At 57.5% G+C, this 14,085-nt stretch overlaps 2 protein-coding genes across 6 annotated transcripts in view; one reads left to right on the top strand and one right to left on the bottom strand.

The window, feature by feature from the left end:
* The window catches only part of NCOR2 (nuclear receptor corepressor 2), a 220,378-nt gene extending 216,627 nt beyond the window's left edge, over positions 1-3,751 (bottom strand). Inside the window, 1 exon segment of the mRNA XM_037816581.1 lies at positions 3,440-3,751. The gene's annotated coding sequence lies outside the window, so the exon portion shown is untranslated.
* Positions 2,279-13,523, top strand: LOC119519137. Of its 5 annotated transcripts, XM_037816602.1 has the most exons (6): positions 2,279-2,538; positions 4,864-4,958; positions 5,211-5,389; positions 5,607-5,745; positions 8,840-9,175; positions 11,585-13,523. In XM_037816602.1, exons 2-6 carry the CDS (start codon positions 4,950-4,952, stop codon positions 11,588-11,590), a joined length of 669 nt encoding a protein of 222 aa, XP_037672530.1. In that variant the 5' UTR covers positions 2,279-2,538; positions 4,864-4,949; the 3' UTR covers positions 11,591-13,523. The 5 variants fall into 5 exon arrangements, 1 of the variants encoding a protein (XP_037672530.1); XR_005213962.1 differs by lacking the exons at positions 8,840-9,175; positions 11,585-13,523 and adding an exon at positions 7,607-7,992 and having other exon boundaries at positions 5,635-5,745; XR_005213963.1 differs by lacking the exons at positions 5,607-5,745; positions 8,840-9,175.
* Positions 13,524-14,085: the final 562 nt, after the last annotated feature.

The raw sequence follows: 14,085 nt of genomic DNA, 5'->3' as shown, positions 1-14,085 counted from the left end.
CTGGAGTTTCTGGGTCTCCTGCCTCCCTGGCAACCTCCTGCAAAGGTCTGCAGGTGCTGTGCAAACAAGAGACTTAATTCCCTTATTTGTATCCTCTGCAAATAGGCAGCTCTGCAAAGCAAGCCTGCGGCAAATTCTTGCTGCCCTGTCATGATCATGAATAATCCCAGGTCTTAATTCTTAGTCCCACGCAGGAGCACCTGAGAGCTGTGTGACCTTGGGCAAGTCACTCGACCTCTCTGTGTTTCAATTTCACCATCTATAAAATGAAATGGTAACAGCCCTGACCTCGTAGGGCGGGTTGAGAAGATGAAACGAGTGAATACGTGTAGGGCGCAGCGCCCAGCCCCTGGTAAGGTACTGGCTGCAGCTGTTACCACATTGTACACAGTATCTCCCAGCTCCTAGGCCAGGGGTCATGACAGATTGTAAAGTCTGTTCCCTGCCTCCAAGCATCCCCAAAGGATGCCAGGCTGCCCTTTCGTACGTATCAGTTCCCTGGGAACCCCACATACCCACACTGGGGCCACGGGTCTTCTAAGCTGATGTCCTTGGTCTAGCCCTGGACATGGTGGCCCTCCCCAGGCAGCTGCGTCCCCTCCCGACCCCTTCCCCTGGGCCCCTCCGGCAAGAATCACCAGCTCCTGTGAGCTGTTCCCCTTGCAGGGAGCCACAGCTCAAGGGTGTCACCTGGGGAGGCTGCTGTTTGGCATCTGAGACATGAAAAGGAAAGAGGAGGAGGGACAAAGCACACACAAATACGGTGCTCAACCCCCTATCGTCAGAGGCAGCATTTGAAGTCAGGGATTTTCGGTTCAGAGAGCCCCAGATCCCCTGCTGCAGGCACTGTTCTCACGGCCAAGGCCGGAGGAGGCCCCTCTTCCAGCAGGGCTAGAATCTCAGAGTCAACCACCAATCCCTCCACCCACAGGCTCAGGTGGGGGGCCGGAACACAGAACAAGGAACACCCCACCTCGCGGTGGGGGGGCCAGGGGGTGCAGAACCGAGCCAGGCAGCCTCTACATCCCACCTGAATGGCAAGCCGCTGGGGGCTGGGGCTCCTGGGGCCGCCTCCGACGGCAGCGGGTGGGTGTAAGCGGTGCCAGCCCCCACCTCTGAAAAGCCCAGAGAACAATCGAGCCATCCCCAGCTCGGGGTTTTCAGGCACAGCTCTCTGAAGTCTTCAGGAGGTGGTCTCAGGATTATTAACTGGGAGGAAAAAACAGATTATGCCAAATCAATCTCTGCGGCCAAGCCCTGGTGGTGAGGGGAGGGGGCCCTACGTGGGGTCTCCAGCCCCCTCCATCCCTCAGCGGCCCGGCAGCCCCATCACCACTCGCATGGATTTATCAATAGCATCGATCAGCGGCGTCAAGAGCTCAGCGGGCAGAGGCCAGGGCTGGGGCCCACCCGGCTCCTGGCCCCACGTCTGGACACGCCGACTCCCTGGGGACCTGGAGCGGGGAAGCCAGACAGCACCGGGGGTGCCCTCATGTCCTCAGCCGACTCCCCGCTCCCAGCCCCTTGGGGTCAGGCTCGGTCTTTGCATCTGTTGAAGATACTGAAGGCAGCTGCCCTTTTCCATCCTCCCAGGGAAAGGGGGGATGATGGGGTGACCCGGATCCCCTCTCTTCACCAGATCCACCCCCACCACTTCCCAGGCAAAAGGTGAGGCACCCCCTTCTCACCCCTGAACCTCATGACAGTAAGGTTTCCAGGTACATGGATTAAAGACCAAGTTTTAGCACCCATAAACAACAGCAACGAGAAAGCAGTAACAGTAACACAGGTGAGTCCCGTCCCTGGGCCTTCACACTCAGTTCCCACAGTGCCCCTAGGAGGTCCGTACCATCATCAGCCTCACTCTGCAGGTGACAAACCCCAGGCCCGGGGAGGTGAGGTCACGGCTCCAGGGTCACACAGCCAGGAAAGGAGCAAAGCAAGATTGGAACCTAAGGACTCAGGCTGCAGACACCGTGCTCCCAAAGGCTGGCTACCCCCCCACACACAAGGAAGGGGGACTCTCAGGATTTCTTCCCTTCTCTGATTGCCCCCTCCCCTAAAGACCACCCACAGTGTACACAGCGGTGCCCTGGGATGCCTTCCCTGCTCCCGCGGGGCCCTGGGGGTCCCTTGTCTCAAAGCAGCGCCCAAGGACCCAGATCTGGTTTAAAAAAAGGCAAAGTCAAGGCCACAGATCATATATCCCAACGTGCCCAGGAGAAACCCCCACCCCAGCCCACTGGGACCCTTTCCCCTCCCTCCCTCACACATCCTTCCTCCAAAGCTGCAAAAGGGGAAAAAAAAAATAATCAAAATAAAACCAGTTCTCACCGACAGGGGGGAAGGAGGAGGGGGGAAGGGAGGAGGCTGAGCCGACAGAACGGATCCGCCCCCGCTGCCTGCACCAGACCCTCGGAGAGCCGGAGCGCGCGACAGGCGGCGGGAGGACACTCGCTTCCAAAAAAACAAACCTACAATGTAAAAATAACGCCGGGCGCCCCACGCTAATTGGGCCCGGGCGACAGCAGCTCACAGGTACAGCGTGTCTCTCCCGCCTGCCCTGCTCCCCCCTTCCTCCCTTGGGCTTTTTTCTGCACGCGTCTGGGGTGAGGAAGGCGCGCCCCACGGGTCCCCCTCTCCCCGTGAGTGTCTGGGCACGCTCCCCCCAACACTAGGGCTTGGGACCTCCGGGTCTAGCCCAAGTGGAATCAGCTCTGATTTCCAACTTCCCCAACTAGTGGCATCCCAAGTATCCGCACAGCCCGGGGGAGGGACCAAGAGGCGGCCCCGTGAGGCGTCACCAGTCGCGGGAGGCAGGCCCAGACACCAGGCACACCGGCCCGCGGGGGAGGGGGAGACAAGAGCCGCCTTTCCCGGGGGACCCCTGCCCCGCGCCCTCTGGTCCCTTACCCAAGGGGAGATACGACCACCTCCCGGGCTGGCACAGGAAAGCCCCATGCGCCCCTCCACAGCATCGAGTCAGGGGGCTGGGGTGCCATTAACAGGGGCTCCCCAAACCCGCGCTGCCCGCTGGAAAATGCGCAGTATCGCCCCCCAAGTGCCAGGCTGCTCCCTGGAGGGTGGAGGCAGAGAAGGGCGCATGGCAGCCATACCCCCAGGCCTGGGGCGCACGGTGGGGGCGCCCTGAGTGCTTTCAGGGTGCCCCCCATCCCTCCCCACGCCACTTCCCTCCTTCCCGCCCCCTCGCTAGGGAGCTGGAGTTCCCCTAAGTTCCCCGGCGCCCTCCACGCACGCGGGCCACAGTGGAGACGGGGCGTCTGGCTCCGCAGCAGGCCACCCCCCCGGGAGCGCCAACTCGGGAGTGCAAGGGCCCCGCCAACTCCGCCGCGTGCGCGGCCCGATCCCCCTCCACCCCCCGGAAGAGCGCTCCGCGCCTCCCCCCGGCCCTCCGCCAGGACCCCCAGTCCCAACTCACCTCGCGGCGGCAGCGCCCGGGCTCGGAGCGCGCTCGGTCCGCCGGGGCGCTCAGGCAAGTGGCGGTGCCGCGCGTGCTGGGAGCGCGCAGCAGGCCGGGTCTCTGGCCGGGGCGCGATCCTCCCGCCGCCGCCCCCTAGGGCGCCGGCCCCGAGTCCCCAGCCTGCAACTTGGCGCGCATGGCGGGGCGCAGGGCGCGAGCGCACGACTCGGGCGGGGCGCGGGCGGACGCGGGGCTCGCTGCGGCCCGGCCTGCCCGCGGCTCCGCGGCTCCGCGCTCCCCGGCGGCGGTGGCGGCGGCGGCGGCGGCGGCGGCGGGAGGGGGAGAGAGGGGGCGGGGCGGGAGCCCGGGAGGCGGCGGCTCGGCCTCTCTGCTCCCCGCTCCCCGCCCGCACAGACGCGCCCCGGCCCGGCCCCCTCGGGCTCCTTAAAGGGCCCGCGCCGCCTTCCGGGCCCCGGCGCGCACCCAGTCGCGCGCGCACACGCCGCTGCCCCCACCACACACACACACACACACACGCACACAGACATACACACACTTGGGCGCGGCGCCGAGTTTCTTTTTGGCAGCCTCCCTAAGGAGGAAGGAGGGGCAAGGCGCGTTCCCATCCCGCCCCCCTCCTACTCGCCGGCCCCAGATACTTTACTGGAATCGCGTTTCAGCTATTAAATTATAACTCAGGAGTGGCCAGTGGATGGCGACGGGGGCGCGCGGGGAGGGCCACACACAGGGCTTTAAGGACGCACACAGTTGTGCAGGGACACACACGGCGCAGCCCAGGGGACGGTCAGCACGCAGTAGGCTGCAGAACTCTCAGCAGCCGACACCACCGCACCAGGCCACAGTCTCGCCATGACAGGAGAGCTCGCCAGAAGAGCCCGCAGGGGAAGTCACGACTCCCCCAAAAGGCATGAGCACACCCCGGGACATCGACTCAATTATAAGATCACACACAGATAGGCACAGGGACACACACAGATAGGCACAGGGACACACACAGTACCATGAGGACAGGAACTTCTGATACTGTGTTCTCTGCCATATCACCGCATCAGTGATGTGTGTTGCCTGTCAACACCAATTTGGGGACATCCCAGCACACAAATGCACAGACTCAATTCTGCAAACCTGGGATGGGGTACACACAGATGCACATATCATAGCCTGGAAACCTGCACGTGCACACAGGGTCACAGACAAGCACACACGTGCACACGAACTGCACACTCACCCATGCACACGCAGGCACACACAGTTCCAACAGTCATGTCCTCACTTCCTCACTTACCCCCCCCCACCTGCTTTGCCCTCCAAAACATGGGGGGCTAGGGTCTTTTTAAATGCCAGAGGGCACTGAGAACCCCAGGCCTGGAGCCTCCCCCTCTCCTCCTCTGAGTTTTCTTTTTTTTTTTTTTTTTTTTCAGTTCAACTTTCCTTTTTTGGAGCGACGTCTCAGCAGATTCAGTTCTGCCATCTGCGAACATCTGAGAACCCCCAGGGGGAGCGGGGAATGGCTGCGGTGAGGAGGCTGCCAGGCGGTTTCCAGGGGCCCCGCGGCCTCCCGCCAGGAGGCCGGGGGTGCCTGCCTCCCCTGCAGCAATTTGTCCCTCTCGGCCCTCCTCAGGCTGTTTGTGCTGAGGGGGAGGGGAGGAGGCCTGGGGCTGAACAGAAACCTGGAAAAAGGGAAGTGAGGGGGGCAGGCAGTTAGCAGTTTGGAACAGGAGGGGTCATAGGTCAGTGAGCCTCCCCCTTTGCGTTCTGGCCCCGCCAGGTCCAGCTCTGCCCCAAGCAGACCCTGGGAAACCACATGTCAAAGCCAGACCTGCAAAGGAAGGCCTGCCTGCCCCTCCTGGGGCCTGGGGGCAGGAAGGCGGGAGGGATCCCTCCCGAAGGACCCCCAGCCCCAGGTCACCTGAGAACTCTCTGGGGGATTTGCATTTCAATGAGGAGGTACAGCTCTGGGATTTGGCGCTGGGGAAAGAGGGTTTGGGGTGTCTTCAGGGGTTCCTTCTCCCAGATTCCTGCCTCCTAGGAGGCCATCCGGCTATGGCTGAGGCTGCAGGCCTCGTGGGGGGTGAGGTTGGGGGACTGGCAGCCTTGTAATGTCCCTGGAGCCACCTCAAAGGCTGTTCCCGGGCTGGGTGCCAAGTAGAGACAAACTGTTCAGTGTCCCTGGCCCAAACACCTTACGAAAGGGAAGAGAGACCAGTGGAAGTTTCGCCCTGTGTGTTGCCTGCTCCTGCTTCCCGGTTGTCAACTGGAGTCATCACTGTCACGGGGTACAGAGCAAGCCTCTGGGATTGCTGGTTAGTAATTTCATAGCTGAGAGCTTCCCAAAGGGAAGACTATCAATATACCCATTTTACAGGTGGGCAGACTGAGCCTGAGTTAGGGGCAGCATACAGTAAGTGGCCAGGGTCAGATTGAAACTGGGGGTGGGGGGAGTGTGGTATACATTCAAGGGGCTCTGGCCTCACTGGCCCTAATTCTGTCCTTAGGCTATGTCCCCACTGTCCCTCTTCAATCATTCAACCATTTCTTCCTAAATCCATGGCATATTAGCCAAGCTCATCGCTGCCACAGGGCCTTTGCACTTGCTGATCCCTCTGCCCGGGATACCCATCCCCCATCTTCTATCTTCGGGTCCCAGCTCAATGTCACCTCCTTACAGAGGCCCTCACTGACACCACCCCCTTATCTAAAGAACCCACCCGGGACTCTAACCCATTGCCCTGTCCGTTCTCTTCACAATGTATCACCACCCCAAATTACCTTGAGCATTTATTTGCCACCTATTCATTGTCTTCCATCACAAGAGAATCAGCTCCATGAGAGCAGAGACCTCATCCATCTGTCTAGTTCACTGCTGTATCCCCAGCACATAATAGGAATGTGATAAAAATGGGTTGAGAAAAGAAATTAAAAAAAGAAAAAAAGGTTGAGAGTGAATGAACAAATGAATAAATGAATGAATGCAATGAAGGGGTCAGGCTGGTGGGCAGGCCCTAGCCCTGGAAAATCCAGACAAGTCAGTGCAGAGGCTCAGCCCCGGCTAACCCAGTACCCCTGTTTTCTAGAACTTACTCCCGGAGCATATTTGAGTCTAGCCTTTACCGTGGGTTGGTCTCAACCTCTAGGTAGATGGGGGAGCTCCCCAGGCACCAGTCTGGGGCATGACACCCAGGAGATGCCCATTCAGGCTAACTGAGCTCAGACAGACAACCACTCCAGGGGGCCTGCCCCATAAAAATGCTTCCTGGGAGGGCGTGCATGCAAGTACTTAAGAGGTCAGAAACTCATGTTGGGGTGGGGGGAGGGTCCCCAGCAACCCTAAGAGCCCCAGGCTTTGTCTGCAACATAATGCACACAAAGGAACCCTTAATTCTTGGGGGCTCTGGGACCTGCACTGTCAGGGACAACCCAAAAGATGTCCCATGAATATCCCCAGAGGCGAACCTTGCGTGCACACCCAGAACGTGCAAGCATTTTTCATTTCTCAGTGTGCTTTAAAACAGGTTGCAAACTCAGAAGCCTGCAGGGCCGGGAAGGAACAGCAAACCAGCAGCCGAATGCCTGGAGGCAACGGGCCGCTGGGGCCTGGGGCACCCCCACCCGCACCCCAGCCTGGCCCCAGCCATCTGCAGTCAGCCTTTGTTTAAAACCTGAGTGCAGCCAAAACAAACACCAGACGCCTCGTGGGCCACGTTCGGCAGGGGGTGGCCTGTTTGTGGCCCCCACAAAATGTTAGTTCCCGAGGTTTCCACTCAGCCAGCCCTGGTTCCCACCCAGTACGTGGGGCGGGACATGAGAAACTTTCTTGGTGGAAGGGGACCCAAGGAGGCAGAAGGAGATTAGTGCTGATTTCAAGGAAGGGGTCACAGCTTTGCTCATTCAGTACATACTTATTAAGCGCCTACTGTATGCCAGGCACTGAGGGAGGGAGCAGTGAGGGTGACAGCACCAGCCGTCTGGAGCAGACATCTAGTGGGGAGCTGGAATTTGAAACAGACACTCTGAGGAAGGTGCCCTCCAGGGTCCTGCCAAAGTTTCACCCGGGGGTCACTTGGAGCCCCTTCCCCCTCCCCGTGCTGCAAGGAGCTGCAGCTGCAGCGTCACCCCAGCGTCCTTGCTGTCTGCGCCTTACTTATGGCAGCGTTTGCATTTCAGAAAGAAAGAAGCTGGGAACATGATCAGGCCCCTCTCAGATGGGCGTGAGGATCTCTGAAGATAAACAACTCACTTTCTCCCAGACTGAATTTCTGGTGTGTTCTTCTGCCCCCTGGGCATCTGCTTGAATCTTGGTTCTCAAGACCAGTGGGGCAGGCACGGAGAAGTGCACGGTCAAGAGGGCACACCCAGGGAGGAGGAAGTTCCTGGCTGCTCGGGGTCCCAGGGCAGTCACCAGTGGGGCTGGCTGCGCGGCTCCTGGGCGTCCTGCCAGGGAACAGTCTGCAGCTCTGAACAAGAGTGAGAACAAGCCATGCCTTCTGATGGGGAAAGATTTCCAAGATACATTGTTTGGTGCAAAAGCAGGGGCAGAACGGGTGTGCACAAAAGGCAGGGATGGGGAATAAATGTGCATATACATGCTTGTCTATGCATGGACACTTCTGGAATGATACTCATTCCTTCAGCAAATAGTTACTGAATGCTTACTCCGTGCTACGCCTCGTGCTAGGCGTGGAGGACAGGAACGAAGCCCTCTGAACAAGGCAGTCTCTGCACCCACGGAGCTGACGTTCTAAAGGGGAGATGCACAGTTAAAACTAAATTACTATATCATACACTGTAACAGAAGGTGGTAGGTACACTGAGAAAAATAAATCTGCAAAGGGAGATAGAATTCACAGGGGTGGGGAGGCAGGGAAGACGTCGCTGAGAAGGTGGCATTTGAGAAAAGACTCTTAGACGTATCCAGGACACAGGTGGCACCAGCAGAGGACACAGCCAGTGCAAAGGCCCGGGGCTGGGAACAGACAGGTAAATTCTGGGAACCAAGAGGCCAGAGCAAGGGGGACGGATGGAGCAGCAGTGAGGAGGGGGTGGGGGCGGTGGGAGCTGAGGTCGGAGAATCAACAGGACAGGTGAGACGCTGATTCCTGGGAGTTGAACCCAGGTCTGTCCGATTCAGAACTGTGGATTCTTTCCTCTTTAACTTGCTTCTCTTTCTAGGACCCTGCTCCAGGGTCTCATTGCCTCATGCATGCTGGGTTTTTAATCCTCTGGCAGGGGAGCCAGGAACTGGGGGTGGAGGTAGGAGACTTATTTTGACCACACTTATATGGACTAGATTAAAGATGAATAATAAAAGTTCCTTCCTTCCTTCCTTCCTCCCTCCCTCCCTGCTTCCCTCCTTTCTCCCCACACCCGTCTTTCTTTCCTTTTTTCTTTCTTTCCTAGCTTGAACATCTGGATTTAGACATCCCTGCGCTTCTGGAGCCCTTCTGGAGATTCAAGGAGCTCTCCTTTCTGGCATCTTGGCCCCGCATTTGCTTCTCAGTCTCCCAAGAATGTCAGGAATTAGCCCCCGTGTGGTCTGACGCGCAGTGGGTCTGGGAAGCTGTCGGACGCCCCAGCCTTTCCAGGGTGGCTCAAAGAGTGGAAGCATCCTCCCTGCATCCGGTGCCACCCTGGTCACGGTCCGCAGCTGCTCCGGCCAGAAGGGCCCTGCGTGTGGTGCCAGAGCTCAGGGCCTGGCCAAGGCCAGGCTCGGAGCCCAGAGGCTGCCGGAAGGCGGTGAGGCCTGGGGTCTTACAGCTGGGGATGGGTGTCAACCGGGCCCCCTCCAGTCTGCCCTGACCCAGCCAGTGGTGCTTCTCACTTACAAAGCACCAACGTGGGAGGTTCCTCGGGCTCAGAGGGTTGCTCTGGGCCTCTCGAAAACCCTCAGGAATGACTAAAAACCCAGCACTGCATGTGGGAAGTTTAGGGGGTGATGAGAGCCAGGAGGAGGTTCCCAGCAGGAGAGAAGCAAGTTAACCTGGTTTCAAATCAGACACATGTGGCTTCAACTCCCAGTCCTCATCTAGTCACTCGGCAAACATGTATTGAGTATTGGCAGAGGGCAAAGCCCAAGAGGCAGCAGTGGACAGACTGGCATGGGGCTGGTTTTTTGGGTAACGGGTGTCGGGGACTCTGCGGCTGGGCTTGCCCCAGCATCCCTCCCTCCTCCTGCTCTGCTTCCTGGGCTGCAGAAGCCACCAGGCACGTTTACCAGACTCCCTTGCAGCTAAGGTTTCCAAGGATCTAGGTTTCAGCAATCTGTTTGCAACACCTGAATTTGGAACTGGGTCTGGAAGGTGGAGAGAGGGCCTGACGCAGCTGTCATGCTGTGTAGAGCACAGCCTGGGGGAAGGTTCTGGAACTGCCATCTATGGGGGCAGTGCCTCATTCAGAGGGTGGCTTCCTGCCCGGGTGGGGTCTACAGCTCCCCTGGCAGGCTAGTTCACAGCGTCTCTGAGCATCATGCTGGGAAGCTCAGCCTTGAGCCCTACAACCACTTTATACTCTGAACTGAATCCCCCCAACCATCCACAGTGGAGCCTCTTCCCTGCAAGACTCAGGGAGTCACACAACCAAGAAAGAAAGAGGTGAGGAGAAGGTAGTTACAAATGGTGACTGCCAGAAAGGATGCAACTAGGGACCAACAGAACTGGAGGGGAGGGAGATTGAGCAATCAGGGAGGGCCTCCCTGAGGCAGTGACATTTAAGATGGCCCCTGAAGGTAGAGAAGGAGGTAGCCAGGAGGTGAGGGAACAGCATTCCAGACCCAAGGAACAGCAGGTACAAAGGCCATATGGTGGGGAACAACTGTTGGTGTGTTGGAAGAATGGATACAAGACCGGAGCGGCTGGAGAGTGAGGATGGGCATGTCAGTTACCTCCCTGAGCCCGTTTTCCTCAACTGTAAAATGGGCTAGACTCTGTCCAGCCAACTTCACTGGGTGGTTGAGGAGACTCCATGAACTAATGCAGCTGAACACCTTTCAAAACCTTAAAGAGCTGGGAGTACTTTGAAACCTTAAAGAGCATTCTTCAAGTGCTCTTTCAGCGGAAGCATTACACAAGGATTATTTATCTAGAAAGGCATGCCCCATGGTGGTTAGGTGTACCTACCCTCACCAGACTGCCTCGCTGTGTGAGGCTGAGCAAGTTACTCAACCTCTCTGAACCTCCATTTCTTAATCTGTAAAATGGGGAATAATAAAGACCTTCCCACAGGGATCCTGTGGCGATTGAGTGGATTAATGTGTGTAAAGCAGGCAATGCCAGGCATGTGGCAAGTGCTTTATAAGCATAAGCTATTTGGTGTATCTCACGGAGCCTTCCGATGACCTACCATCCCCACTATACATATGAGGATACTGAGGCTCAGAGAGGTAAATCACTAGCCCAAAGCCACACAGCTGGGAAGCAAGTGAGATTTGAACCCAGCTTGGTCTGACTCTGGAGCCTTCCCTGAAGTAGCCCATGAGGTCCAGGTGTGTCACTACTTCAAGTTAATTTCTGCCACTAAGACAAGGCAGCCGTACCAGTAATGGAATGAACAGCCACAGGGGACATGGGGTTGATATCCTTGTACCCAAAAATAGGGCCCCCACTGGCCCTGTCAATGGCACCTTGGAAGTTAGAACATTAATTGGAATCTGTTCGGTATGTGTCATCATTGTCATAGCACCTGTCATCCCCAGGACAAGCAGCTCTCCTGACCACGTTGGGGTCAGGGGTGGGAGTGTGGTGTGGTAGGGGAAAGAAAATCCAAAGGGATCAGAGCCGTAACGGGAGAGGGCCCAGGGGGAACGCCCCTGACTGCCCCCAGCCTCACTGCCCCCACTCTACTCCTCGCTGACTGCTCCAGCCACTCTGGCCTCTTCCCTGCTCCTCACGTGTACCCACAGCCCTGCCCCAGGGCCTTTGCACGGGCCGTTCCCTCTACTTGGAACGCTGTTCCCAGATGGCCCATGGCTTGCTCTCTCACCTCCTGCAGGTCTTTGATGAAATATTGTATCACCTCTTTTTTTAAAACCACGAGGCATTCCTCAAAGCTCTCAATCCTGCTCTCCTGCTAAATTTTTCTCCATAGAACTTATCACCTTCTAACATATCTATTTTATTGATGCATGCTATTTTCTGTCTCTTCCAATAGGCATAAAAACTCCAGGAGCCCATGGGCCTCATTTGTCTTCTTCGCTGGTGCATCTCCAATGCCTCGAAAGGCACATGGCACAGAGTAGGAGCAAATGAAGTATTTACTGAGTGACTATCAGCTTTTCCATGCAATAACCAGCTGCCAAGATGGCCCCGGTGAGCTCTGCCTCCTGGGTTCATGTCCCATGTGGCCTGTCCTGCACTCCACTCCCGAACCTGGTGTCTGGGGGCTCTGGGCGCTGCCTGGCCCTCTCGGGATGCCTGGCTCTGGGGGGAGCCAGCAGCCATGTCACAGGGACCCTCCAGCAGCCCCGTGGAGAGTTGCACGCAGCAGGGAGCTGAGGCTCCCCACCCATAACTGCTGCAGACCAGCCAGCCGAGCAAGGGAGGCATCCAGGACACGGCCCCCCCCAGCCCCGGTCAAGCCTTCGGAGGAGCCTGCGGCCCCAGCTGCCATCTTGGCACCAACTTCAACGGAGACTCTGAACCAGAACCCTCCATTCAGGCTGCTCCTGAATTCCTGACCCACAGAAACTGAGAGAAAATGAATGTTGATTGTTGTGGTAAGCTGCCTGGTTTTAGGGTAAAGGTTATGCAGCCACAGATCATGGATACACTGAGACCAGCCCGATGTGAACTCCCGCTCAACAAATACAAGCTGTGTGGCCTCAGGCCAATGGCTCTACCACTCTGAGCCTTGGTTTGAAGTTAGTAAAAATGAACGCTGCACCTCCCCACCTGGCTGCCTCCCAGGGTCTTTGGTGGCAGAAGTAAGCAAACACATTAACGGGGGTCAAGACGCTGTGTCTGGGGCTGGGCTGGGGCCCTGATCACCTGTGAGCTGCCCCCTCATCTCGGACGAGCCGGGCTCCTGCTTCACAAGGGCTCACTCAGTGCCGGGCCCCGGGCTGGGCGGGGGACTGTCAGCAAATCCACATCCCGGCTCCGAGGGAGGGGCAGGCACTAGCCCCACTTTACAGAGGAGGAAGCCGAGGCTCAGAGAGCACCTGCCCACGGTCACACGGCCAGGAAGGGCTGGTCTGGGATTCAAATCCAGGCCTGTTTGATTCCAAAGTCTGCTGACAGCATGACGAAGGGCATGTCATGTGCCATCAGGCCTTCCAGTTCACAGAGAGCTTTCCCAAGCCAGTCTCTCGCTTCATTTCATTCCATTCGCTCCATGGCTCCAGCGTCCCAGGCTACTGCAGAGAGGGTGTAGAAGGAGCCGGTCCAGCTCTGACTCCTCCTGGCTTCCAGCTACAAGACCATGTTTCCCAGCCTCCCTGGTGGCCATGGGGCTGAGTTCCGGCCAATGGGATGTTGGCAAACACGGGGGGTGCCCCTGGCGGGCCTGGCCCATCAAGTCTCCCACTCGGGACCGTCCACTCTCCCGTTCTGAGCCAGTGGCCTTGGAAGACACATGTTGAAGTTATCAGAGCCACAGATGGAAGGGACCAGGGTTCCCGAGTCACCAGGGCTTTGTACTTCACATGTCTGCAGAGGTGGCGTTATTTGCTCCCGAGCCTTCCTTCCCTCCTGGCCCTTGCTGTGACTCCCCGTGGACAGAGCACACTCCCCATCCCCCGACTTAGGCCTCGGCCACATGACTGATGGATGGAAGTGACCTTCACAGGGTCAGAGACAAAGAACGAAGAAGCAAACTGGAGTTTCACGGCCCCTCTTGAGCCTCTGCCATTGTCACGAGTCCAGTACATCCCGGGAGGCCTCTGCTTCCAGGAGAAGGAAACACGTGGAATAGATCTGAATCCAACCCATAGCTCTGAGCGAGGCCCAGGAGAGCCACAGTCAACCCACAAACCCACAAGGGAGAAATAAACGCTTTGAATATTAAACCACTGAGATGTTGGAGTTGTTTGTTACACAGCCTTATCTCAGCCAAAAAAACAAAAACAAAAACCTGACCAATACACTGAGTGAGAAATAAATTTTACTGCGCTAAGCCACTGAAATTTCGGGGTTGTGTTTTACAGCAGTTAGCCTACCCTGTCCCATAAAGGCAGATTATTCTGGAAAGACCTTTAGAGATAGACTTGAAAATCAAAAAGATTAGCCAGACTAGTAGACATGGAGGAGCGACGCCTGGCTGGAACTGTCCCAGCAATCCTGGTTTGTAACTTTCACCCACAGCATGTCATGGTAGCGACGTGTGGCATCCACAGGACAGGGGAAGAAACCGAGGCTCGGGGATGCACGGGGAAACGGGGGTGCCGAGACTGGAAGTCCGTCTGCTGACTCAGCAGATTTTTGCTGCGTACCCACTGTCTTCATTTCCTAGGGCTGCACAATAAACTACTGCAGACTGGGTGCCTTCAAACAACAGAAATGTGACTTCCCACATTTCTGGAGGCTGGCAGCCTAGATTCAGTGAGGTCGCTCCCCTGGGTCTCTCTCCTGGCTTTGGTGGTCACCAACAGTTCCCAGGGCTCCTTGGCTTGTAGCCACATCCCTCCGCTCACTGTCTCTGTTGTCACACAGCCT

The sequence above is a fragment of the Choloepus didactylus genome, chromosome 23 (genome assembly GCF_015220235.1).
Source record: "Choloepus didactylus isolate mChoDid1 chromosome 23, mChoDid1.pri, whole genome shotgun sequence".
In the NCBI taxonomy this organism is placed as follows: Eukaryota; Metazoa; Chordata; class Mammalia; order Pilosa; family Megalonychidae; genus Choloepus; species Choloepus didactylus.
The sequence above is the reverse complement of the archived record's forward strand: the minus strand, read 5'-3'. Positions and strand labels throughout refer to the sequence as shown.

What these genes read in the sequence shown, in the direction of transcription:
- LOC119519137 (XM_037816602.1), top strand. An exon ending in ATTTGCATTTCAATGAGGAG is followed by an intron (nt 5,390 to 5,606) that starts GTACAGCTCTGG and finishes CAAACTGTTCAG; the next exon opens with TGTCCCTGGCCCAAACACCT. An exon ending in GCAAGCCTCTGGGATTGCTG is followed by an intron (nt 5,746 to 8,839) that starts GTTAGTAATTTC and finishes TTTCTTTCCTAG; the next exon opens with CTTGAACATCTGGATTTAGA.